Source organism: Marmota monax, unplaced genomic scaffold (assembly GCF_021218885.2).
Source record: "Marmota monax isolate L192 unplaced genomic scaffold, Marmota_monax_Labrador192_F-V1.1 WCK01_AAM20220418_F8-fsc00076, whole genome shotgun sequence".
Lineage (NCBI taxonomy): Eukaryota > Metazoa > Chordata > Mammalia > Rodentia > Sciuridae > Marmota > Marmota monax.
The window spans coordinates 7,325,909-7,352,453 of record NW_026692843.1 but is presented as its reverse complement, the minus strand read 5'-3'; the positions used below and the strand labels follow the sequence as shown (position 1 = coordinate 7,352,453).

The following is a 26,545-nucleotide window of genomic DNA, read 5'->3' as shown; positions in this document are numbered from 1 at the left end:
CGGCCTCCTCTCCCATCCCTTCAGAGGAGATCCTTTCTTCTTGTTGTGCCACCATGAGGGGGTGCAGAAGGTGGGCGTGGGAGAGGTCAGTGCACTCGCCCTCAGGAGACCTGTTAGGGCTTCCAACCCTGTGTGAGCCCACGGTCTTGCTCTCGGCTCCTGCATGGTGGGAAGCAGTGGGTATCAGAGAAGAGAACTCAGTAGTCACATGTCACTTACCTAAATGTGACAACACTTGGGACCTGGAGCTCAGCGGTGTCTAAAATGTCTCTGTGGAAGTTACAAGAAACAAATAAACCACAAAATCTAATCCAACAAGCACCTGTCACGGCTTGTTGGGCACCAAAGACAAAGCCTAGAGCTGTTGATGGCAACCAAACAAGCACTTTGTTGCCCTCAGGGATCTGGCCCTGCGTTACAGGAGGTGGACGGGGAGAATCTCTTTACGGGAAACCTGAGTGACACCCTGCTGCAGGGAGGCCATGCCCTGGGAGCTCAGGGGAAAGAATGGCTCAGCCACTGGAAGGGGGAGGCCACCTCCAGGGGAGACAGGCAGGTGGCCAGCTACAAGCTGAGCCAGGGCTTGTGGGTGGACAGGGGCAGGAAGAGCACCGGGAAGAGAGATCCTCATGACAAAGGCACAGAGATGCACAGAGCTGGGGGCGGAGGGATGAGGGTCATGTGGGTGGGGGAGGATGAGGACAGGAAGGAGCCTGTGGTCCTTCTGCCAGGGCTGTGTTGGGAAGACCCAGATGAGGAGTCACAGGCTGGGTGCTCGTGGCCTGGACCACTGGGCACCCTGGCCCTATGACCAGGCAAGGGTGCACTACACTGACGGGAGGCCCCGAGGAGCTGAGGTGAGCAGGGGCATGCAGCAGAGCAACTGGGACTGTAGGCCAGTGCCCAAGGAACCCTGAGGCTGGGTGGCCGCTGGAGTGTGGGGAGGTGACCTAGCCCCCGGACTGGGCTGGAAGGGTCCCGTCCTGTGCCTCACACCCAGAAAACCCAGGGCTCCTAGCTTTGGGCCCAGCACCTCCACCTGGACCACAGAAGACACTCGGTGTCTCGTCCAAGAGGAAAGAACTTTTCTAAGTTAAACTGTGTCCCTCCAAAACCTCTGGGTTGAAGCAGGGGAGGAAGGAATAGCAAAATGAATGACAATGACGAGGACACTAATCAGTCACAGATGGACTTCCACAGCTCACAGTCTGGTAACAGGGCCCCAAAATACCGCCTTGTTGCTACCTCAGAAGTCAAAGCACAAACAGGATGGCCAGGCACTGTCCTGTGTGGCCTTGCATTGACCTTACAGCATCAGCAGGTCAAAGAAAGAAGTGCAGTGACAGAAAATCACGTCCCTTGCACCCTGCAGAGGCGTCACCTGGGCTGGCGCATGCACCTGCTCTTCATGGGGTGCTGTCCTTGCCATGGGCAGCAGCCATCAGTGCACATCCACCCAGGTTAATGGAGGACTTGAAAACGCATCAAGGAGCCTCATCAGGAACCATCACACATTAGGAAACCAGGCCTGAAATGTGTCTGAGAAGACATCGGCAGACCTCAGCTCCAGGGTCACAGCCGCAAGGAGCCTTGCGTCCCAGGGCACCTTGGGGCCACTGTGGTGGGACCTGCTGGAGGCGTCTGTCTTTGGAATTTCCTGCTGAACACTTTTATGAACAAGTTGGAAGAAGATTCGAGAGGCCCGTCTATCATGTTTATCTAAACTGCAAAGGTCGAGAGGCAGAGCTGAGCGCGTGGAGAGCCAAGACATGGGAACACTTCTACAGGGTGAACTTAACAGGCTCACACTTGGTCAGAGCCCTGGTGCAGCACTTCAGATCCTATTGTCTTACCATGAATTTTACTGTGAATAAGGTCCAGAGAGTGGCCGTAGTCAGGCCCAGGTTGTCCTGCAAGCCTCCCCACGAAGCTCAGGGGCCCTGGGGACCTGACGGGCCCATGGGGACCTCTGCAGACCTCTCCCCAGAGGCAGGGCTCTCTGCACAAGACGGTGGCATCCCAGCTGTTCTGTTGCAGACTCAGCCCAAGGCAGACTTTTTCCTCACGTGCCTCTGGGGCAACTCGAACGCCCTCGATTCCTGCAAAGCCTGCCGAACTGCCTCTGGAGCAACTCGAACGCCCTCGATTCCTGCAAAGCCTGCCGAATGGTAGTGTTGGTGGGAATGCCAACCCAAAGGCCACCTTAGAAACCCTTGCACCTGGCCCCTGAACATGGGGACTTCAGCCCTGGCTCTTGGTGGTGGCTATTTGCTATGGCACGCCACGGTTCAGTCCAGGCCCACCAGACTGCACCCCGGGGGCAGGGCACCACTGGTTTGGCCAAACCATCCTTGTGCCCAGCACAGCACAGGTGGATGCCACGCACTTGCAGGGAACGCTGAGTGACAAAAGCTGTTGCTTGGGTCTGCAGGGGTGGCTGGTGGGTCTGTCGTCTCTTTACCAGGTAAGCTATTCTGGATACTCTGCAGAAGAATCCAGGGGAAGAGGCCTGGGTGAGGGTTCAGGGGAGATGCCTGTGTCAGTGGGTGTGCACAGGGGGGCTGAGGGACAGAGTCGGGAGGAACAGACCCTCCGTCTGGGTGGAGACCATCACCATCGTGTCCACACTGAGTGTGGGAAAGATGGCAAGGAACGTGTGGCTCTGGAGCGAGGAACCCCCGGGGGTGTGGTGCCCAGATCTGGGGAACACCTGCATAGGTGGAAGGTCAGCCCAGGCCAACCCTGGACCCAGAGCTTTCCCCTAAGCAGTGTGTGACGTCCTCGCCGTCATTCCCGTGCTGCAGTCAGACCTCCCCCAGGATCAGCCAGTCCTTGTGGGGCTGTCAGGGAGCCTGTCCTGTGCTCAGCGCCTCTCACCCTCCGTGACGCTTGGGGCCCACCCAGCTTTACTTTCAACAAAAAGTATCAGAACTTGCTTTTGGCTAAATGTACAAGAATCATTCAGTCCCAGGAATATAAAAACTACATTCAGCTCATTTGCATTTGCCTCTGACCTCTTCTAATGGAGCTGGTGGCTGGGCACTCTGGACGCGTCCCGTGGTTCTACACAGAGTATTTTGTTGAACAAGTGATAATGTGCGATCATTTTTGCGCTCACAATGCTCCTCTTAATCTTATTTCAAGTTACAACAATATGAGCCTTGTTTCCACTCTTCTATTTTTAACTAATGAAAATTTATTACAAAGAAATCCTAATTATACCCTTTTGGAGTGTAGTACAATTGCAAATGCTGGAAATTTCTATTTCAAAATTCCATATCATTGCAGAAGCAGCGCAGGATGTAAGTTCTTGTGAGCACTGGGTCCATAAATAAAATCCCCAATGGGCCAGCAACCCTCTGTCTCCCTGTACACTCACTTTGGTTTGACAGGACAAACCAGTAGTCGGTATGACAGCCCTCGTGTGTGGAGACCCTTTGCTGGACAGAGCTGGGCATTCTCAGCAAACACATTCTCTAAGTACCTGGGTCAGTCGTTGCAGGGAAGAAGCACACTTGGCAGGCTGGGCAGCCTGGATCAGCCTGGCCTGACAGCTGAATGACCTGTGTCCCTGTCCTGCACCCCAGGAGGAATGGTGCAGGCTCCACCTGATGTCCATGGCCTGGAGGAGGCCTACTTGGGCCACCTAATCTCACCACGGGGACTGCCCTGTGCATCGCATGGTGGTTAACGTCATCTCCTTCTAGATGCCAGAGGCCTTCCTCAGCTGTCTGCAGACATGGCCCTGTCTTCCCAGAGCAGATCCCCCACTGACAGCGCTGTACGAATGTCAGAGAAAACCAGGGCTAGGCAGTGAAGTGGTGACGATGCTGCACTCAGGGCTGTCACGATGGGGGAGATCCCAGCACAGAACAGGGCTCAGTTCGAAATCAGCAGGAGCAGCAGGAAATTACAGCCAGGGAGGAGGGTGGAGGTTATGGACAGAAAACTACCAAGAAGATGCGTCAGTGGTGGGCGGGGTCTGGCAAAGCTAACTGTAGGTTAATTGCTGAAGGCAGGACAGAGTGTCCATACAGCCCCTGGGGAGGGTGAGGGGGAGGACCCTGAAGGACAACGGGATTGGATGTTGTCCACTTGCACTCAGATTGCACAGTACAGAGCACTTGGAGGCCAGATTATGGAGGCCAGATTCCAGGCTACTAGAAAGCACAGGAGCTGAGTGGGGTGTGGTCCAGGAGAGAAGCCTTATCCCCAGCCCAAGATCAGGGAATCCAGGCTGCTGAGGCCTAAGGGACGCGACATTCTGACTCCCATCCTGAGACCAGGTTTGCCCACTTCCTTGGGACATGCCCAGAATGCAGGAAGCCCTGAGGTGCCCCTCCCAGTCCCTGCACTTCACCACCCCTGGCCAGCTCCACCCAGTGCAGCGAGGAGGGGCTGCAGAGCGGTGGCCTGTGGCTGGAGCTGTCCAGGGAGCCTCCACACCTGCTGCTTCGAACAGTGGCTGCGGGGGGCTGAGCATGGACAGGTGTACAGCAGGGTCATGCTGCACAGAGGCCCTTCCAGGGTCAGAGTGGCTGCCGTGAGGCTGTGCGGAAGCCAGTGTGGGCCGAGCCTCCGTGACAGGCAGGTGCAGGCTGCAGCCCCAAGGACTGGGATGGCGGCTGATCAGAAGCTGCTCCCACGCTGGGTCAGGTTGGGGAGGAGGGGAAGCCCGGCCTGAAGGGAGCAGTGTCTGCACTTTGCCCACCGTTTTCTCCCACTCAGCAAGGTTTTCTGGAAGGAGCTTGCAGATTCTTCTAGCATAAGGCACGGAGCCCTGCAGAGGTCTGCCAAGGGCCAGTAGCGCTGAGGCAGCACCATACTTGGCAGGGTCGGTGTCTCCCTTCCTTCCAGGACAAGGAGGTCCCCCCAGTGAGAGCCCGGGGGAGCTGTGGTGAGCTCCCTGCCTGGTGAGATAGGCCCCGTGGCAGCCAGCCTCCGGGGCCTTGGCTGCAGCCACCCCTCCCTGCTGGGGACTTCACCAGGGACCCGGCAATGCCCAGCCTCCCTCCTTGTCACTAAGTCACCCTTTCGGTTCCATCTCAGGGCAGCGACTTCCGTTCCAGAAACTCTTTCACTCATTTGTCCAATAAAGAAGGGAACTGGTGGTGAGTGGCAGGTCTCCCCTCCCCCGTGGTTGAGAGCATCTATGCAGTGACATGAGCACCTCAGCCTCTGTCCTGTGCAGGTGGCCGTCACAGGGACCTGAAGTGAGGGTCTCACCCACAGGCACCCTGTTGGCAGCTCCTGCAGCTCCAGTGGCACGCGCCCACCATCCCCAACTGGTGCCCTGGGCCGGGCTTCAGTCTCCATCTCCTGCCCAGTGCAGCCAAGCAGTCTGCAGCCAAGGGCAGAGATCCCCACTCACCTGTTGCCTGCACCAGGCTTTATTTAAAGAGTTTCCAAAGATTCTTTGTTTCAGAGAAGTTTTAAAGCTGCAGTGAAAACCGGCTGGGCCTCCCAGGGCCTGTGTCATTTTTTGCTCTTGTTCCCCTGAAGGACTGAAGGCTGTGAGAGTCCTGGGCCTGAGGAGCCACAGCCAGAGGACAGAGGCACACGGACACCGCCCCCCCAGATTCTGCTGCCCCTGGAGGAGCGCGCGACCCACTTCCGAGACATGCTCCTGGAGAGAGGGGTAAGGACATCCAGGGAGGGGGCGGGGCCTCAGCCTGGGAGGCTCCTCAGGGACAGCAGCCAGGGACATTGTCCTTGCAGGGTCCATGATTGAGCAGAATGGCACTTGGGTACTAAATCATTTGAGAGTACTGGGGAGAACTGACATGGAGCAAGGCCCCTGCTTCTTGTCTTAAAGGAGAAAAGAGGCAACCATGAGGTGTGGGGTGTCCCCATGTGAAAGCCCCACAGGGACAGGCAGAGAGGCCCCTTTGGAACAGGTCTCCAGGCAGACAGAAGGAGGCTCCTGCCCTTGTGAGGAAAATTGCTGCTATAGCCGGGCCAGGCCCTGGTGCCCCAACCACAGGATGCCCCCCTGGGGATATCTTACCCACCAGGGACTCCCACGCCTTCGGATTAATATGACTATTTGTGAATAAGATTAGAATATCCTAATTGCAGCCGATTTCTGAATCTCATTTTGAATGGAGGGGGTTATATTTGAATCCCTTTCCAACAACTTTTAATTTCTTGCTTTGGCTTTTGGGTATAAAATGAGCCAGATACAATATTGTAACCCAGTTGGATTTCCTTAGAAAATGAGGCTGAACACAGAAGGTAGCAGTGGAACCTTCAAGTGAAGATAATTATAATGAGCACTGGAATGGCCTCCTGAATGCAAAGCAAATTCCCTCCACGGTCCACCCGCCCCCAGGCTGCTTCCTGGCTGGGCCCTCCGCAGCAGGTGCAGCTGGAGTTGGTGCAGGGCACTGGGAAGAGTGAGGGCAGAACTGCTCTGGACCCCCGGGGGCAGCCCAGTCTGAGCCCTCACCCCACCTGAGACCCAAAGAGCCCAGGCGGCTCCAGCCTTTCTAGATTCAGCAGGAAGGAACGCCTCCCACCGCTGCCTGGGCCCTCTCCCTGGCATTGTGGATGCCAAGGTGTGCATCTCCATGCAGCCATGCCCCTGACGGGAAGGTGCAGGCCTTGGCATCAGGAGCTGGAGAAAGGAGGTGGGCCACAAGTGCCCTTGAATAAAAAACGAAACAAAACCCATGTCGGGTCTGGAAAGGGGGTCCAGGCTGCAGCTGTCACACAAATCTGTCTCAGGGTCCCTTCTCTGGGAGGCCCTCCCTAGGTTGCTGATGACCTGCCATGCGGGGTCCTGTCCCTGCCCCAGTACTCGTCCCTTTGCCAGGCTATGCTCCTGGACGGTGGAGGAATCCCAGTGTGCGCTCCAGGATTTCCCCCTTGTGTGTGGAGGCTGCTCCAGGTGGGGCTGGTGTCCCCTTTCCCACTCCTGGACAGGCTCGGCAGTGGTCCCCAACGAGTCTTGGGGAGCTTTTCAGCCTTCCATGAGCGCTGCTGCTTGCCTTATCGCACTCCTGTTCCCGCAGAGCAGCTGAAGCACAGGGTCCGGGAAGCACCCTGTGAACGGGATGCACCCCACCCTCTGCCCAGAGCTGTGGGTCCTGGGCCTGCAGGAGACCGGATGCTCCTGTGAGCACTCAGGGCTGTGGCTGGCTGTCAGACCCGCCCAGAGCCTCTTGCCCTTACGCCCACCCTGTCTCCCACTGCGGGGATGCTGCAGAAGTACCCCTAACCCGTGATTCTGAGTGGCCCTAGCCAGGCTGGTCCAAGGGCATTACCTGGAAGGAGAAGGGATCTCCCTCCCTGGGACACATTGGCATCATGAACTGTTGAGAAATAGGAGCAACACAGTTCACTTCATCTTACAGTCAAGTGTTCCCATCTCTTTAGTTTGGAAACCAGCAAACCCAATTTACCAACAGAGTTTTACACAACCAGGGGCCGAGAGGCTGGAGGGCTGGGTTCACACAGGCTCTTGAGTGTGTCCAAAGGGCCTTGCTGAGGGTTTTCACCAATGACTTCTGCAGTGCATTCTTTTCTCTCTTTCCTCCTTTTTTTTTTTGGTACCCAGGATTGAACTCAGGAGCACTCAACACTGAGCACATCCCCAGCCGTTTTTTTGTGTTTAATTTAGAGACAGGTTCTCACTGAGTTGCTTAGCGCCTCGCTAAGTTGCTGAGGCTGGCTTTGAACTCGCGATCCTCCTGCCTCAGCCTCCTGAGCCACTGGGATTACAGGCGTGCACCACTGTGCCCAGCTGCAGTGCATTTTTGACCTGCATTTTGACCTGACCAGCTCATTTCAGTCTCTGCTTCTGAGATTCTTAAGTGAAAATAGGCAGGAGGGAAAGGAAGCCAGTGCCGTGCTGCGTTTTCCTGGGAGAGGCAGGAGCTGTGCCCCGTCCCGCAGGGGCCACGCTCACTCAGATAGAAAGACCAGTCCAATTTACAGCCCATGCCGTAAAGCACTGCCACCGTTTACGATTTGGGACTTTATAAACTATGCCAGCAGATGTCTTAAGTTGCTTCTGCTCATGAGAATTCTAGAGCTGAGCCTTGTAAGAGTTGTAGTTGCTTAAAGAACGAGGCCTAAAAGGTCACTTTTTTCATGGCTAAGTGATTAATATGACTTTTATTGCCTTTGCTCAATACTTCAGCTCAGAGGCTCCTGTGCTCATGGAATGATGAGGCCAGGCCTCGGGGTTTCTTAGTGGTTAACCAAGGGCAGAGCTGGAGCTATTCCCTGGGCATCCTGGGCAGGGGCTCTGGTTACCTGCCCCTGCCCCAGGTCAGTGGTGGCTCCTCGAGGTCAGTATGTTCTGTTTCTATTTTGGTACAAATCACAATGGAGCCTTCTCTTAAAACTTGGTCTATCAAGGAGCACATCTGACTGAGCAGCAAGTTTTAATGGCCTGTCCAGGGAGTCCAGCAGGACATTTTCCTTGGGAACGTTTTCATTTGCAGCGTCCTTTGGAAGTAGGCAGTTCCTATGCAGGGGCCAGGAGAGCCAAGGCCCTTAGAGACCCTAGAACCTGACTTGGGTCTCAGAGTGCCCCCAGAGTCCTCTCATGTTCCTCTGTGAGTGACCGTTGGCCAGCTTTCCAGCAGTGGGGTCAGCCTTGGGGACCCTGGATGACCCTGGCCAGCTTGAATGAGAGCCCCTGGGGCTGGGCCCACGTCCTGTCACAGTGAGGAAGGAATTCACAGGCCCACCCTGGCCTGGCCTAGTGGCCTGTAGCTGCCCTGAGATGGCCTTCCAGCACAGGGAGTGGCGCCAGGCTGGTGTAGGCAAGACAGCAGCTCCTTCTCAGGTCCTGGGCTAACAGAGCAGAGGGTACCTTTCCCAGGCAGCAAGAAGGGCAGCCTGGTTCCCAACTCTGTGCCCCACTATCATTCATGTCTGGCCCCTCCCTGCCCCAGGCACATGAGCACACTGCCAGTCAGAGCTGTGGCAGGCACCAGGCCAGGGCACCTGCTCGTCCTCACGGGGAGTGGCTGAGCTGTGCAGAGGAGGCTGTGTGCTCCAGTGCCGTGTGCTCTGTGCCCGAGTCTAGGCTGGAGAAGCTGATCACACTCCCACGGCAGCTACGGCAGCTCCTCTGAGCCTCACAGGCACTTAACACATTGCTAATAAGACGAGACGGTGACGAAAAGAGACTCAGAGTGTGAATGACACCATGCTGCATGCCATAAATACACAAATGACATTGCACTAGTAAAGTGGTCAATCAAGAAAAGAATATCAAGGAAAAAATCCACCTAAATCCTACCCTTAGAGGTGACTATTACCACCAATGGGGTCTATCTTCCTTCAAACTTTTTATTCCTCTAAAAATAGATTTTTAAGGGCTGGAGATACACGTTGGTGGTAGAACTCTGGTCTTGCATGCACTAATCCCTGGATTCCATCTCTAGCACTGAAAAACTAAATTAAGATGAAAACAGAGTATGAAAAATCAAAACAAAATATTTTTACCTTCCAGCATAACCAATATGGAACTGCAGTTGAGCACAGCTGAACCATTGGCTTGTTTAGCAGTCGATGGATTTCACAGGGTTGAACCTAATTCATACTCTATATCACCCTCTTCCCTCTTCATTAGGGTAAACTCTCAGAAAACACTTCTGATGTGCTCATATTACCCCACTCATTGTCAGTTCAAAAATCCTGCATTTGAACTTATTAAGTATAATTCCCAATTTTTGTTACTTTAAATAATACTTGGCTGATCATACAGATAAGTAGTCGTGTGTGTGAGTGTGTGTGTGCTCACGCGCGCGTGTGGAATATGTTTCCTCTGGGCTGTAAACATTTGATCTCTGTTACCCAATTGTTTTGAGAAGGTTGTTGAAATTCAGCTTATTCTCCCAGCAGCGATGTTTGAGGTTCCTGGAGAACGTGTTTGGCCATACTGAATACTAAGGGATGTAAATATTTACCATGTGTCCTTTTAAAAATCACTCTCTTCTTCCTTCCTTCCTGCTTCCTCTAGGCTTCGGTGGCCTGCGTCCCCTTCTCAATGGACACTGAGCTCTGGCTGTTGGCTCAGGCTTTGGGATGGACGCCTCACTCATAGCAGTTGAATCAGCTCTAATGACAGAGCTGCCCCCTTGGGCTTGTGACCTGCCCACTGCAGCTTCTAGATGGGATTTTAACTGTCCCTAATGTGAAAGTAATCCTCAAAAGCAAATGAAGTGGACTGAGTACATTATGGAATAAGAGTGAAATTTTACCTATTAAAACAGGAAAAAATGCTGAAATTAGTAAAATTTGGCCATTCCTGCTGAAGGCCCCTCTGCCCACGTCTGCATTTACCTGAAGTTCACCTGGGCTCACGGGGCTTTCGGCATGCTGACCCCTCCAAGGGCACCTGTATCCAAGAAGGGATGGGAGTCCTACGCAGGATGCTGTTTGCCCATCCCGGTCATACAGATCTCTGTCAGTGTGAGCATGTTCTCTGAGTCACCCACCTAGTGGGGTCTACTCGGGCCACCTGCTCCTCTATGCCGGACTGCTCTTGGCAGAGCTGAGGCAGTGACCAGGGGCCCACCTTCTAGGACGAGGCAGGGCTTGGCCCCTTGCCCCAAGCCTGGTCCCTTTATCCTGGGGCAGTCACCTTTAATCACTGGGACACTATAGCCAGAAAGAGAAGACCCAGCAACATGCTCCAGAAAATGGGGTACAGAGCGCTGGCATTAAAAGACAAGGCTCTGTACCCAGTCTGAGTGTGCAGGTGGAGTCCAGGGGTGGGCTGAGAGGCTGGACAGTGACAGAGCAGGACGCCCTCCTGCCTGCACCCCCGGGTGCCTGGACCCAGATGCTCCTGGGCTCTGGCCTGAGGGAGACTGGAGAACAACAATGTCACCGCTCAAGTGCTGTCCCCACTGGGGCACAAGCTGGGGGAAAGGGCCAGCCCTGGAGGGGCCAGAGCCTGGACCAGAGATAAGCACCCTTGAGACTGGTCACTTCTTCTGCAGGACATTCACGCCTGGACAAGGAAACACGACCTTGACCTTGGCCAACAGTTGACGTCCCAGTTTCACTATCACCGTTTTAATATGCCAAGGAAGTGAGAGACCAAATGTGTGTGTCTTGCTTATCAAACTTGGTGAGGGACAATGTCTGAAGTAACTGGGTCTATATCTAGGGTGGAAATCAGCCCTGTTCCCCATGACCTGGCTGGACAGCCGCTGCTCCCCCTGGGACATGCACGGGGGCCAGTGTAGACAGACGGATGGCACATGCTTCTGTGCATGGACAGGAACGATGGTGTCCCCAGGGCTGGCCTTAGGTGGGAGCCAGGTGCCCAGTGACAGTGAGGGGGGCCCTGGGCTGCCTCTGCAGGGGTCTCCTTGGCTGGGGAGACCAATACACTCTCCAGTACACAACCCGTGACACTCACCCTCTCCTCTGGCCATTAGGATCGCTGGCCCTTGTTGATCCAAGGATTGAAACATACTCGACAGGCTTTTTAGGTAAGAAGACTGAAAGCCCAGTGCTTGCCGTGGAGGCTGTTCCCCTGATGAGGCCTGACTACGTCCTCACCCCGAGATGACTGGCTGGCACCGGGCGCTGACAGGACCTCTGTCTTCACACGTTTCAGCCTTCTCTGAACTCTCCCGGCCACTTTACTTAAATGGAATCCATTTGTCTTGAAGCTGAATTGTCCCCAGGAGCAACGCAAAATCCTTTTACCCCTTTCTGGAGAGGCTTTGCTGGCGCTCGGTGGAGGCAGAGCAAATTTCTCTGGCTGTCTTCTGCGTGGTCTCCACCGAGTGAGGTTACTTTATGCACCAAACCTCAGTCACCTTCCATTGGGTGTGACAGAGGCTCTGCTCATCCGTCCCCAGTGGGGGTGCCAGGCAGCCATCACTGGGGCATGACAGGGCTTGTTCCCTGCAGAGTCCCCGGCCTGCCGTGAGTGCTCAGGGGAACATGAGGAGAACGCCACAGTAGCTGGTACTCTGGATGCAGGCTGCTCAGCAGGCCCTGTGCCCCTGGGCATCCAGGCCTGTCTGCTGCCGTGCCAGTCCCCTCTCGGAGGTCCTTTAGTTCCCCCATCTGCCTTCTCCTACACCAGGGCTTCCTGATATCATGCAGCCTTGAATTATTTTCTCTGAATTCTCAGCACCCAGCACAGGACCGAAGCAGAGTTTATCCTAAGCCCATGTTTCTGAAAATGAATCGTTTTTAAATGACTCAGGCAGCCTTCCCTTGCTATCTCTGCTGAGTCCCATGCAGCAACCCTGTTCCTATCACAGCTCGCTGGGACAGAGGTGCCAAGGCTTCCTGCAGGAGTGACTGGCTTGGGGCTCAGGCAGGCACATTTCAGCTAAGCCTGGAGCCCTGTGCAGAGCTTCAGAGCATAGGGCTGGCAAAGCAGACTCAGGAGCACACGTCAGGCATGCAGAAGCCAACAGAGGACTCCCAGGGCTGACGCTGGAGCAGTGTGAGCAGCAAGATGTGTGCAGTGGAATTGGATCATGAGAGTACGCGCTGCATACCATGTGTCCTCACAGATGAAAGAAACAGCTGAATAAATGAGTGAATGTGGAAGAATCCAAATCACTTATGTAGCCACTGCCCTCGGTTAGCAGAGCTTGCTAAGTGTGGGCTGAAGTGTCCACCTCCCGTCAGGGTGCAGTGGGCAAAGGGCAGAGTAACCTGGAGGTGGAGATACGGACACACCTCAGCAAGGTGGTTGGGTCCAGGCCCCAGTGCTGAGAGCCGGGCATGGTGGGGACCCCTGATGTCATGCATTACACATGACACAATAGCCCTGTGGTCTTCTTCCCAAACCCATAGCCCCAGATGATCCCAGCCCCGGAGGATCTTGCATCACACCTGTCAGCACCCCAAACAGCAAGGCCATCAAAACCCAGGGAGTCTGAGAAACTCCCCAGGTGTAGAGGAGCCTCTGGAGACCTGAGAGTAAATGTCAGGAGGGGTCCCGAGAAGAAAAGAGAAAGTCCTGCAGGAACTGCAGGATGAGTGGCTTTGTTAACAATGGTGGGAGGGTGACGACATGACAAGCCTGGCCCACTGGCAGAGTTGGGGGCAGGGGAGCCTCCCGAAAGGTTCTAGCAAATTTTCAGTAATGCTAAAACTACTGTGAAATGAAATACGTTGCTTTTAACAATAACCCACCTAAAAGATGCTTGATGTTGATTAAAATACCAACCAAAGTTCTGCTAACCCAGCCTGTTTGCAAGACATAGCCCTCTATGTGACCTGCAGGTTCTGAGAACGTTTGCAAATATCCTCTCTGCTCTCAAGACTTGGCAGCAGTGCTTTCTCCATGGAGACCGGGGCCTGCAGACCAGGGCTGAGCCCTGGAGACTCCCAAGGAAGGAACAGTGTCACGAGTCTAGAAATTAAATTTCCTAATGTTCTAAGCATTGATTTTCTCGAAATGTTCACACGCTTTCATACAATGCCGCGTCGCTGATCTGTTGTACTCTGATGTTGCATTTTTTTTTTAACCATTGATCATTTCAGCGCAACCCCAGCTCAGAATCTGATGCTAATACCAACTCCATTGAATATCTTTCTCCAGGTGTCAGCGTTTTCTACTTGGGAGAAAGAATTGCACAAAATTGTGTTTGACCCGCGCTATCTCCTGCTAAACTCTGAGGAGCGGAAACAGGTACGGTGGCGTCCAGCAGGAAGACCACTGCAGACACAGTGCTAGGCGGCGGCTCTGGGCTTGTCATTGCTGGTGGACAGCTGCCCTCTGACTGCCCGTGCCGCGGGGAGGGGAGCGTGTGGTGCGTGCTGGAGCTTCGAGCTTGTGAACAGGGGTCAGCGGTGCAGTGGGGTCTCTGCTGGGAATCCTTCTTACCTGACCGTTCAGACTTGACCAGAGGTAAACATGCAAACTGGGAGACGTAAGACATGTTCCAGTGACTGTACTAAGTGTGTAAAGGCACCGGGCATGTAAGGTGCCATGTGATGTGAGTGACTGGGAGAGGTCCAGGGCACACTCCTGGAATAAGCAAAGGGTAGGTGTTCTGGAAAGCAGGTCCCAGGACAGCAGGGCTGGCTTGGAGACAGGAGTCTGGAAGCTCTTTTAAAGACAGACTGGCCAGGGCTCTGTTTGTGGTGAGGTCACTGAGCCTTCTGTTTCCCGGCTGACCAGGCAAATGGGAGAGGACACTGAGATGACTGGGCCTTGGGAGGGGTGTGTCATAGCCAGGGGGAGGGTTAGGGAACCACGGCCTTAGCTGGACCTGTGGGGTCCACGGGGCCTGCTGGAAGGCCCGGCTTTCTCCACCTGAGTCCTCAAATGAGGCCACGTCCTCCCTCTCACTATACCCCGGGCATGAGTCACCTAGAGCCAAGACTGACCGCAGAGGAGCCTTGGGGTCATCCCAGAGAAGAAGGTCCATTGCCGGGGGCCATGGGCTCTCCTCCGGAGTTCTCAGATGGCAGTGTGGTCAAGACCCAGGGCGAGCGTGGAGACTGCCTTTCTATTGTCAGTTCAGTCATCAGCTCATGAAGTCCCTGTGAGCAGATGCCGGAGACGATGGCAGGGAGCAGCCCAGGCAGAGTCTCAGCCGGTTGCCACCCCTGGAGCCATCCAGGAGCAGACACAGGTGGCCTTGGAAGTGGGAGGCTCCTGAGATGGCCACAGTCCTCAGGAACCGGGAACTGATTACCTTTAGCAGAGTTTCAATTTTGAGAAAGAAGCATCATTAACCACACGAGAGGTGTGAGCCATGGCTCCGGAGAACCCTGCCATTGAGGGAGCTGGGTGTGGGAAACCACAGAGTTTAATGGCTGACACCGTCTCACCCCTTTGCTGCATCATGAGATGGGAAGGTTCCAGCGCCCGCCACAGAGCAGGGAGCCTGTGTCCACGTGGCAGCCGCGCCCTGCGCCCGGGAACCACCAGTGGCTGGACTCTGACCGCCACCTGCAGGGCGGCTCCTGCTGCGTCTGTTGCAGTCCTTTCTCTAAGTCACAGATATTTCTAGCGGTCACCCCTCTCTCAAGAGGAAGTTGAAGAAGGAGACCTCCCACCCCCAAGAGAAGGGCCAGCAGAGAAGAGGCCCCTTGAACACTCCGGCGGGATGCTCGAGCTGCGTCTCCAGGGAGGACCTGAGGCAGGGCCTGGCCGCTGCAGCTGGAGCAGGTTCAGGAGCAGGGCCGCCACTGCCCTGGATGCTAGAGACAGCTGTCCTGTGCGCCACTGGCCGGGAGCGGGGGGCTGCACGTGGGCAGGCCAGGCAGAGGCGCAGATAGCCTGAGGGCCGTGCCTTCCCACGCCGACTGGTGGGGAGTCCTGCCCTCATCCATGGCCTGCAGACAGATCCAGTGGGAACGTCAGCCCACACCTGGAGTCATTATTGGGGGAACCTTCAAATGTCCCTGTGGAGTCTCCCAGAGGAAGCTGTGGTCCCCAGAAGGCCCAGTGAAGAGAAGGCAGCCACCATCAGGACAGACTGCAGCCTCGGGGGCCACGTCGGCTCAGGGGCTGCAGCTGCGCTGGCACAGAAGCTCCGCAGCTTATATGAGCAGGGCACCAAGCTGGACTGGGAAAGGAGACAGTGTTTGGGCCTCATGCAAAAAGCAGAGCCCTGTTGACAAATAAATAGTGCAAGCGAGGTGTGCTGAGGACCTGCGTCCCCAGTGCCTCCATGGGGAGGCCAAGGCTCTGCGGCGAATGATGCCACCCTCGCTCCACCTGGGGCTGCAGAGGAGGAGAGAGAGTGAGCCTAAACAGAGAACAGGGCCAGAGAGTGCAAATTGGGCGTGTTTCCATGGCAACGAGTACTGTTTGGCTTCATCACAGCAGAGCTCACAGTAACAAGATAATGGCCAACGTTATCTCTTTTAAAAAGTCGTGCCCCACTTTGGAAAAAAAATGGTATGATTGTTAGGAGGAAAAAATCCTGCTATATTAAATTATAGCATCATAAATAAAGCAACTGAGAAAAAGGAGAGACAAGAGAGAAAAATCTGATTAGATGGATAAATGGTTCCAGGCAGAGAGGTGCAGGTATTCCACGGGAGCTCTGACCCCACAGCCAGCCAGCCTTTCTACCCAGATTTTAAATTAATAGAGCAAAACTCTGGCTAATGAGGGAGCCACATGCTTTTATTTGGATAATAACCTTGCATTCACCTCTTTTAGTAGTTTAAATTATAAGATGACTAGACTCCATACCTTATTATTTGCCTTAAAAGTGGAATTAGCCAGTCAGATTCTTAAATAGACAGGCACCTGCTCTAAGGCTCAGCCATAAGCACTGCTGCATCCTCGGGTGGTAAGTAACACTTTGTGTTTATGATCCCATAAATGTTTGCCATTAAAGAGGGACCTGAAACAGGAAGACAAGGTCAAAGAGGGCCAGGGCCAGCTGTCTCCTGCCGGTTCCCACCTCCACCCACAGCCAGCTGCTGCTGCTGATGGAGACCTGCAGCCGCCCTGCACTTGGGTGCGACCCCCAGGCCTGCATGGGTTGGTACAGATGTGGCAGTGGGCTTTTTACTGATGCTTTATTTATATTTGCATAAGAATTTAAATTACCTCCAGTCTATTTTTTTAATATTCTTGAGGTTTTGTTAGCATTAGGAATGAAATGACTTTGTCCCCTCCCTGCCAACTTCATAGTCTGTGACGATTTTTCAGATGTTAGAACGATGAGCAATCTTCTTCTAATAAAAAGCCATGAGGCTTCTATGGACCGTGGCAGAGAAGTTTCATCATTTTATGTGGCTCTGGTTTCTGAGAGGAAGATCCTGGAGTCTCGGGGGGATTTCCCTGCAGACGGGACAGAGTAGGTTTCCTTGGTCACATCTGAACACCTTTCTGGCCCAGCAGGGGTCTGGCAAGCCCAGCGGGGCTCCTTGTGCTCATCCCAGCCTGGACGCCACCTGCCCTCCTCAAGCCAGAGTGCTGGCAGCCCCCGCTGCAGGGTGGGGTTCTCAGAACTGGAGGTTGGGAATCCTCTGTTCACCAGTTAATGTCATTTTTGGAGACTCGAAGGCCAGTGACCTTGCCTTAGGAGGAGACTAGAGAAAGCTCAGTACCCAGGTGTCACTGTGCCCATCGGTGATGGGAACCTTGACAGGCCAGGGACTGCTCAGAAGCTACTCAGGGTCCAGACGAGAAGCACACCCTGAGGGGCTCAGAGAGGGCCACCCCGCAGCTCCTGGGACTCTGGCTGCAGGCCACGGTGTGGCCCAGAGGTGGGCCCTGTGTGTGGACAAGCACGGGGCCTCTGGGTGGGGTCCACTCTGTGGACTGATTGGTGCCCTTGAGAGCACAGCAGAAGGGCCACGGCTCACAGACCGGGCCACGAGGAGCGGGGTGGCTCACCCAGGGGTTCCACTTCTCCTGTGTAATTCCATAAGGCTTTTGTCTGTGTGTTTCAAGATATTTGAACAGTTTGTCAAGACGAGAATAAAAGAAGAATACAAGGAAAAAAAAAGTAAATTGCTGCTAGCCAAAGAAGAGTTCAAAAAGCTCCTGGAGGAATCTAAAGTGTCACCCAGGTATGGCGGGGGAAGCACTCGGGGTGGTTTCCGGGGGCCAGCAGGTTGTCAGCGGTCACAGGAGGCCTTCAGATTCTCCCTGTCGAGTCAGGTGACCTAACATGCCAGGGACCCTGAGAGGGCTGACTGTAAAGATGGGACCGTTCCTCCCTCTGGGAAGGAAAGCGGCTTTCCTATCACACCGTGGTGTGACCCTCCCGGGTCTGTCAACCCTCTGTCACCACCTGTGTCCTCCCCACACATATGAAGGTCCCAGACCTGGGCTGCCCATAGCAGTCCCGAGACCCAGGCCGACAGGGCACAGCAGCTCCCACCACCCTCCCTCCGTCTGACCACTCAGCAGAGTTATGTGAGGGTCAACCAAAGGCCACCAGGGCGAGTGACCTGTGTTGACTTGGGCACCAAGGCTGCCTAAGATAACAAGGAGGGCAAAGAAAGCCGTAAGAGAGGGTGGCAGCAACAGAGGTGCTCCTCAGCTTAGTTCTTTAAAGTCACCTGAACTGAGTCATCTTTTAAAAAAGTGAACATGTGCTCCTTTTAGAACCATGAAATAAGGCATTTATAAGTATAAACATGATGGGTTTGATGCATTTTATTTTAGATCAGCATGGCATTGGTCCTTTCAGTGGAGATGTAGGCTTCCACGTTTGGTGTGTGACCCTCGTGGTCCACGGCTGGGTGGCCAAGTTAGTGTAGCTCACACAACCTGGTAAAGCGTCTTACCTTCCAGATGGGGAGCTGCCTTCCAAATGGGGAGAAATTGAGCACAAATTATCCCCATCACAGAACGCCCATCTAGAAAAGTCTGGAGCCTGGGTTTCCCGTGGCCCCGCAGTTGTGAGAAGTGGGTTCTAGACTCGTCTCCGTCCTCATGAGTGGCTGAGGGAGGGGAGAGGAGGGAGGTGGCCCTGACGCCCATGCAGCTCCTGGCCTGGCCCAGCCAATAGGCAGGTGCTGGACCTTCATCTGCTTCTGCATCCTCATGGGAATGGGGGTGACCACACCGACCTCAGAGACCCCCAGAGGATGGCATGTGGTGCTGCAGGGCCCACCAATGCTGGGCAGCAGATGCTCAGGACACAGCAGGTGCCACAGGAACAGCCCTGCTGCTGTCCTCACTAGAGATGGTCAGCAAATGTTAGCCACAAGCCAGCACATGAGCCCCTGGGGCTGCTGCACAGTGAGAGAGGGGACCACACACAGCACACACACCATGGTCCACACACACGCCTTTAAAATGTGCACTTGGCATATATTACTGTTTTGACTTTAAAATCCATGTTTTGACTTTAAAAGCAGCCAAGTCCTCAGCGTCCCCAAAGCCCTTCCGGGGTCTCCTCTCCCTGTCTGCAGCTGGGTCACAGCCATCCCAGTGACACACACACACAGGTGGCTGTGCTCTAGAAAGCCAGGCAACCGAGCCCAGGCCTCGGGGGCAGCATCTGGAGCTCTGTCTCATCCTGTGGTCATCCAGGCTGATCCCTGTGGCCCACCTCAGGTCGCTCCTGAGAAGCTGTGGGAATGGCTGTCTCAGGGACAGTCCCGGGCACTCCAGGTCAGCAGAGCCAGGTGCACCTCTTGGGCAGCAGGATTGATGCCTGGCCCTACAGCCCCACCTCCTGCAGTGGCCAACAGGCAAGAGGCCTTGTTTACCAGAGACCCTGTTTACAGAGGTGCATTGCAGACCCAAATGGCCTCACAAGCTTGGTGACAGCTTGGGAGATCTGCAGAAAGCCAGCGCTGTCCCTCAGCACAGCCCAAGATCACAGAGCTGGAATTCCCCATCCTCTTCAGGGCCTCTTCCTTGCAGGAATGTCAGTAGGTCTGAGTGGGAGTGGCCCCTGTGCAGGCCTCCTGGGCATCCCTCAGTCCCTGTGCAGGCCTCCTGAGAATGCCTGACCCCTGTGCAGGCCTCCTGGGCATGCATGACCCCTGTGCAGGCCTCCTGGGCATGCCTGACCCCTGTGCAGGCCTCCTGGGCATGCCTCGACCCTATGCAGGCCTCCTGGGCATGCCTGACCCCTGTGCAGGCCTCCTGGGCATGCCTCGACCCTGTGCAGGCCTCCTGGGCATGCCTCGACCCTGTGCAGGCCTCCTGGGCATGCCTCGACCCTATGCAGGCCTCCTGGGCATGCCTGACCCCTATGCAGGCCTCCTGGGCATGCCTCGACCCTATGCAGGCCTCCTGGGCATGCCTCGACCCTATGCAGGCCTCCTGGGCATGCCTGACCCCTGTGTAGGCCTCCTGGGCATGCCTGAGCCCTGTGCAGGCCTCCTGGGCATGCCTCGACCCTATGCAGACCTCCTGGGCATGCCTGACCCCTGTGCAGGCCTCCTGGGCATGCCTGACCCCTGTGCAGGCCTCCTGGGCATGCCTGAGCCCTGTGCAGGCCTCCCGGGCATGCCTGACCCCTGTGCAGGCCTCCTGGGCATGCTTCAACCCTGTGCAGGCCTCCTGGGCATGCCTGACCCCTGTGCAGGCCTCCTGGGCATGCCTGACCCTATGCAGGCTCCTGGGCAGGCCTGTCCCCAGCAGACAGGCAGAGGAGTGGCAGACTGTACAATGGCAGCCCTCACCTGTCAGGTGCAGGAAGTGGAGAAGCACAAGAGCATGCTAGTTTTGTGGCCCACAATTGTTAACCATTAGAGGACGAAGGAGAGAGAGGAAGGGGTAAAGGGGAGCCGCCAGGAAGAGGAAAACGGGAAGGAAGGAGGCCTCGGGGCCTGGCAGCTGCCGAGGAGTGCGCGGGCCCCTCTGGGTGCCTGTGAGGCCAGGTGTGAGCAGTGTGGCAGTGGTCCTGCGGGGTGTGAGAAGCTGTGCAGTTGCAGCTACATTTCATGCAGTCGTTAAACGCCTGCAGGAAACGTGAAATCTTCTGCAGAGAGAAAGGAGGACGTGGCGAGAAACCCTTGACAGGGACTGAGCTGATCTCTATGTGCCCTGGGCACTTCCCCAGGAGCCCCACCTGGTGAGGGCCCTGGCAGCCGGTGGGTTGAGGCCTGTCTGCGGCTGGGAGGAGGACAGTGGCTCACACAGCCCACCAGAGCCTCAGCCCTCTGCTGTCACTGTCCCCCGCTTCAAGTTCAAGCTGACAGAACAGACCCACGGCCCACAGGCGTCCCCCTCGCCACCCATGAGCCTGGCCTCGCTGGCCCAGGCTGGCCTCCTTACGTTTCCACCAAAGGACTCGGTGCCTAGCAGGTGGGTTACCCCTGACCTTGGGTGCTCTGCCCCAGCATGCTGCACACTCAGCGTGTCCAGTGGGGGGATCACAGAGCTCCACTGCAGGGTCAAGGTCCAACCCACTGCCCATTAAGGTGGAACAAGATCTCAATTGTGACCAGGGCCAGGGGGAGTGGGTCCCAGCTACTGGGGCCTCTAGAGAGGGCGTGTCCCACAGAAGGCATGCTGGCCCTGGATTCTAATGAGGTGTGGGCAGAAGAAAAGAGGGAAGGGAGTGCAGAAGGAACAGCATATGCCAAGTCCAGCGGCAGGTAGGAGCGTGGCAGGAGCAGCGGGGAGAAGACTCTAGGGGGTGCAGAGTGATGGGAGTGTCGGGACGGCCTGGAGCCATGTCTGCAGGGGTGATGCCCAGCGTGGGCAGCAGGTGCAGGAGGCCAGTGCTTCCCTGTCAGCCTGTTGGTTTGCAGCACCCTGTCCCTTGGGGGCTTTCTCTGTCTCAAGTCAGGCTGCCTGTCCTTGTCATGGTCAGGGGAACCAAGGTTTGCTCTCAGGGAAGACTTCTCAGAGCTCTTTCTTGCTGAGCACAGTGGTGCTTGCCTATAATCCCAGCAACTCGGAGAGAAGCAGACCAGAAACCCTCACCCAAAAGGCTCTGCCTTGACGTAGCTTCTCCTCTTCTCAGATCAGCAGGATGTCTGCAGAGGTCATTGAGGTCGGTAGTTCCTCTTTCTTGTAAATGCCTTGTTTGTGCACAAAAGGTGTGACAGGGTTAGGGTCCGTAAGCTTGTTGTACAAAAGATACTATCTCTCTTTTCTTGGTAAAGACTTATAAAACGTCTGGTCTAAAAGCACTTTCTGAGAACTCAAAGAGAGAAAAAAATGTTACTTTTATATAGACTCCTCCTACATGGAAACTCCAAGCCCCCACCCCTCCATGCTGGGTATAAAGTTTAAACAATTTCTAGACTCATGGTCCAGAGAATGTTTTAGAGTGTCCAGTAGCACTGTGGACTGGCTGCAGCCAATAAACCTGCTCCCTGAAATCCCTCAGGTATCCAGTTCCTTCTGTGCTGCTTCAGGAGGCTGAGGCAGGGGGATGGGAAGTTTGAGTCTAGCCTCAGCAACTTAGTTAGCGAGGTCCTAAGGACTTGGCGAGACCCTGTCTCAAAATATAATATAAAAAAATGAGCTGGGGATGTGTCTCAGTGGTTAAGCCACCCTGGATTGAATCCCCATTCCAAAAAAATAAAAAGAGAACTCTTTCTTTTTCAGGACCACATTTAAGGAGTTTGCTGAGAAGTATGGTCGGGATCAGAGGTTTCGACTTGTTCAGAAAAGAAAGGATCAGGAGCATTTTTTCAACCAATTTATACTTATCCTTAAGAAACGGGACAAAGAAAACAGACTAAGGCTACGGAAAATGAGATGAGTCTGTGGAAAATTCAGTAAGACCACGGGCAGCTTAGAGCGTGGTGAGGGGCCAGGCATGGAGCACGGCCGGCGGGGGCCTCCGCGTGGTGGGGGGCCGAGGCCTGGGGGGCTCCTTCTCAGAGGATTACTGTTTCATATTGAAGCTCTCTTTTGTACAACATTCCGAGTTTGACGCATTTCTAATTGCCATGATACTGTTGATTCCTTAATTGTTTTAATTATGCAAATAAATTACTTGTAATATACACAAATTATAAGCCCACTGCAGGTTTGTAACGAGGAGAAACCATCTATAATAATCTTGGGGTGTTTTCTTCATGGAAAAGATCACCTGGAACTTTCTAGGCACCTTTGCAAGTTGCTCCGCCCTGTGGGGTCTCTGTGTGGCAGGAAGTCCCCTCGCTCCAGCGCACCTTGGCCTCTGTCTCGTTTCTGAGTAGTAGAATAGGGTCTCATCGCTCATCACAGTGACAAGAGAACATTCCACACGTGGACCCCGCACCACCTGCGGTGGCCACAGGTGACTGCCCATTCTTCCCTGAGGGGGCGTCCCGGCCAGAGGCAAGGAGCCATGCTGGCCGTCCGTCAGAGGTCCTACGACAGAGAATTATTTTGTACAAAATCATCATATTAATATTTGAGTTATTTTTATCGTATGCCCAGAGTTTGCATGAGATTTTTCTCATCATCTTTGTATAAAAATTTAAATTTTTTTTTAATCAATAAATATTTTAAGCCAGTGTGTCTTTGTGGCAGAGATTTCTATCATAAGCAGTAAAATCGTATGGACTAGAGACGCAGATCTCAGAAGACTGGGGTGGGAACTGTGACTCGCGGGAGGTGAGGGCCCTGAACCCTGGCAGGCTCTCCAGCCCTGGGCGGGGCAAAGATGGCGAGAGGGCTCTTCACGTCTGCAGGTCAGTGATTGCCTGGAGGCTGATGGCCTTTCTGTTGGCCCTCAGGGAGCAGTGAGGGCCTCCTTGCCTCCTGCTCCTCAGTACGCACGAGAGCATTTCTGCCACGTGTACCAGAATGTCGCTGGGACCTTCCTGGGACATGCCCTGGCCTTCACAGCTGAGTGGTTGGTGTGTCACTGCCGATGTCAGCGACTCCAGCTGGCCTGGGCCTGGGCTTCGGTTCAGGGCCCCGAGCGAGCTTGCCCAGGCCACGGCTCAGGCAGCATGGCAGGACCAGACTTCCAAGGACCCAGTGCCAGTTCAGGACCAGTCGGGTCCAAGTGGGAGCTAGAAACCGCCCGTCACCCCAACAGGGACCTTCCTGATGGGGAGAGGTGTGACTCTCCTGGTGAAGGAGCCGGGGCTGGTGAGCTCAGGCAACCGTGGCCAATGCAGGACAGACAGACAGACAGGGCTCAGCGAGCCCAGGAGAGAGGGCCACCTCGTGGGGCACTCCAGTGGGTGCACCCGGCCCAGGCAGGGTGGCCAGGTGCTGCAGGGGTTGGGTGGGAGGAGCTGCTGGGCCCCTGGGTTTGCATGGAGGTGAGGCCCTCTCCCACCCACCAGGGAGAGGTGCCCCTTGAGGGCCTGCTGGCAAGCCCATGCCCTGGCAGGGGCCGCTGACCTGACCACAGAGCAACCGGCCGCAACCTGATTGGCCATGTTGAGCTGGAGCTCATCCACCAGCCTCACGTGGGGCTTGCTCCGAGGCTTTCACAGGGAGGGAAAGGCCTGGACCAGGTGCCCTGGGCAGCTCTTGCATCCCCTGGGGCTGCTCCCGGTGTGTGGCCTCTGCCTGGGGTTGGGCTCCCTGGCACCTCCCAACAGAGGAGGGGTGTGCAGGCGGATCACGACGAACCTCTCTAGTGCTGCTCCTTCAAGAGTGGCCTGCATCTGTAGAGAAGTCTGTGCAGGGAACCGAAGCTGTAGAGGGCGGCAGTTCTGTGGACTGTGTCCTCCTCGCTGTGAAAGGCCCTGAGGTGTGGGCGGGGCTTGACGAGGCGAGTGTGAGATCTGAAGGTCAGTGGTGAAGGGCTGCTTTCCATTGCTAAAACAAAGTACCTGAGGCTGGGCGATCTTTGCAGTGAAGGGATTTATTTAGCTCATGGTTCTGGAAGTGTGAGAGCTTTGGTGAAGGCTTCATGGCAGATGGCATCACAGTGGCAGAAGAGAAAGGGACAAGGAGCAGTGACATGGTGAGGCAGGGGGTCAGGGGGTGAGGAGAGGTCTGTCATGCCTCTTGGAGGAACCCGTCAGCAGGTTCTACCTGGGTCCCCATGTGAACTGCACTAACCCTATTTGTGGACAGGCCCTCAATGACTTATTGCAATCAATTGGATGATGAATGTCCCCAAGGTCCCCTGGGTTAAAGGCATGGTCCCCAGTGCAAGGCACTTTGGGGAGGCAAGGGAAGCTAGGTCACTGGGAGGGAACTTTGAGGGGGATGTTGGGTCCCCGCCCTCTGATGTCTCTTTTCTTGCTGGCTGTCATGAGGTGAAGTCGCCTCCTCTGCCACATGCCCCTGCCATGAAGTGCCACCTTGCCCCAGGACCAAAAGTAACCGGCCAACCAACAGGGACTGAAACTGCAAACCCTGAGCCCAACCAACCTTTCCTCTTTTGGCATGCGTTTGCTTTGGGTATTCCGTCACAGTGGTGGAACCCGCCCAGCACACCTGGACCTCGCCTCTCAGGGACCTCCCAGCAGAGGCCAGGCTCCCAGCAAGTGCAGCCGGTGGGGACCACTCAGCCGCATCCAGCCAGAGCAGTGGGATGGTGCACGGTGTGGAGAAGCTCGTGTCCCTGCAGTGAGGGTTCAAATGCGGGGTGCACTTGGAGAGTGGTCCTAGTGCCTTGGCCAGTGTCTTTCCCTGGATTCCTTGAGTGTAGCTTACTGACCAACACCAAAGCCACCCTGGTGTCGAGGGTGCAGGGATACCTGAGCTGGACAGCAGTGCTCACCAAGGCTGGCAAGGCTGTGGCCACTGGGCACCCTCTGCAGGCCAGTCATGTGGGATCCCCTCTTGTCGGTGGGTCAGCCTGTTCTCCTAACTAAGTACCCCTCAAGTGCTGGACCTGCTTCTCCCATCTCCACAGTCTCCACAATGGAGGTGGAACGACCCCTCTGTTGCCATGTTTCTCAGCAGGGTCTTCTTCAACCAAGGAGGACGTCGTGCAGCGATGAGCTCGTGACCAGGGATATCCCCATCACCCTCCTCCCAGATGCAGCCGGCTCCGGGGTCTGGCAGGGCCTGAGAAGCCTGAACCCAGGAGGCAGGGTGCTGTCCCGGGGTCATGGCACAGGCCTTAGGCCAGTGCCCACATGAGCAGCTGACCCCCTGGAGTCATGGTGCGTGGCCCTGGTCACCAGGGAGTACAGAGACATGGCCCTCTCGTTTGTGATTAAGCCCTCCCTCCCACAGCCCGGGGCTCGGGGACACCTTGGTTCCCTTGAGGTCTGGGATTGCTTCCTGGCCCCTCAGGCTCCTCCTGTCCTGGAGCACTGGGTGGAGCACATGGCTGCTGTGCTGCCTGGACACGGCCTGCCAGCTGGTTCATAGGGAGGACGCGTCTGCTCTGGGCTTGCCAGGCTCTGTGGGCAGGGCTCTGGGGCTTAGCGCTGGCCAACAGGAAGCTCACGGACTCCTAGAGTCAGAGGTAGGGAGACCTGGAGGACGGGTCACTGCTCTGCAGGGCGGGGGAGTGGCGAGGAGCTTCGGGCCGCTGGCTGGAGCTGAGACCTCTGGCACAGCATCTGAGTCTCTCCCTGGCTCTGGAAGAGGGAGCCGGGGGTGACATTTCTACGGCCTTCTTCGTTGCCCCTGCTCCCCACCCATCCCCATTACTTCTCAGGGTCCTGTGGATGGCTGGGCTGTTGGAGCTGACCTCACCTTAGAGTGACTTGGCCAGGGTCCCAGGGACCCCAGGATGTGTCTTCCAAGGAGGAGGCCATGCCACAGTGCCGTTTGTCTCCCAGTTCCTCTCCCAGCATTTCCTACCTGCTGGGGCTATGGAGTCACCACACACGGACTCTGTGGCTTTCCCGTGGCCTGGCAATGAGGGAGCGGCAGGCAGGGGGTGGACAGTGGTTCCCACAGAGGAGAGGGTGTTGGTCGCAGCATGGAACCTGCTGGTCACCATCATCAGCATTACGGTCATCACCCTCGATGGTGGCCACCAATGCCATACTGCACACAGCCACGCCCAGGCTGGCATGGGCAGCGGCATGTGGGGATCCTGTGACTCCCAGGACCCACAGCGCTGGGCCTGCAGGAAGCCTCCAGAGTATGTTTTTATGCACAAAATCACAATTATGGTTCCGAGTATTTAAAGCTATAAAAGGAGCTGACAGGAAGTCCCTGTATTTCCATCTCCATCTCCATGATGCCTGTCTGTGAATCCACCGACATGCTGAGATGGAAGGCGAGCTTGGGTACCAACACAGAAGCCCTCGCCTGGAAGCCAAGCTTTCAACACGTGATGAGGGC

General features: G+C 55.6%; 1 protein-coding gene across 1 annotated transcript in view; it reads left to right on the top strand.

Moving 5' to 3' along the window:
• The window catches only part of Tcerg1l (transcription elongation regulator 1 like), a 168,489-nt gene extending 145,651 nt beyond the window's left edge, over positions 1 to 22,838 (top strand). The window contains exons 9-12 of the mRNA XM_046448690.2: positions 5,503 to 5,638; positions 13,544 to 13,633; positions 17,369 to 17,487; positions 21,944 to 22,838. Of these exons, the coding sequence (XP_046304646.1) occupies positions 5,503 to 5,638; positions 13,544 to 13,633; positions 17,369 to 17,487; positions 21,944 to 22,100 (502 nt within the window). The 3' untranslated portion in view covers positions 22,101 to 22,838. The remainder of the gene's footprint in view (positions 1 to 5,502; positions 5,639 to 13,543; positions 13,634 to 17,368; positions 17,488 to 21,943) is intronic.
• The last annotated feature ends 3,707 nt before the right edge of the window (positions 22,839 to 26,545 follow it).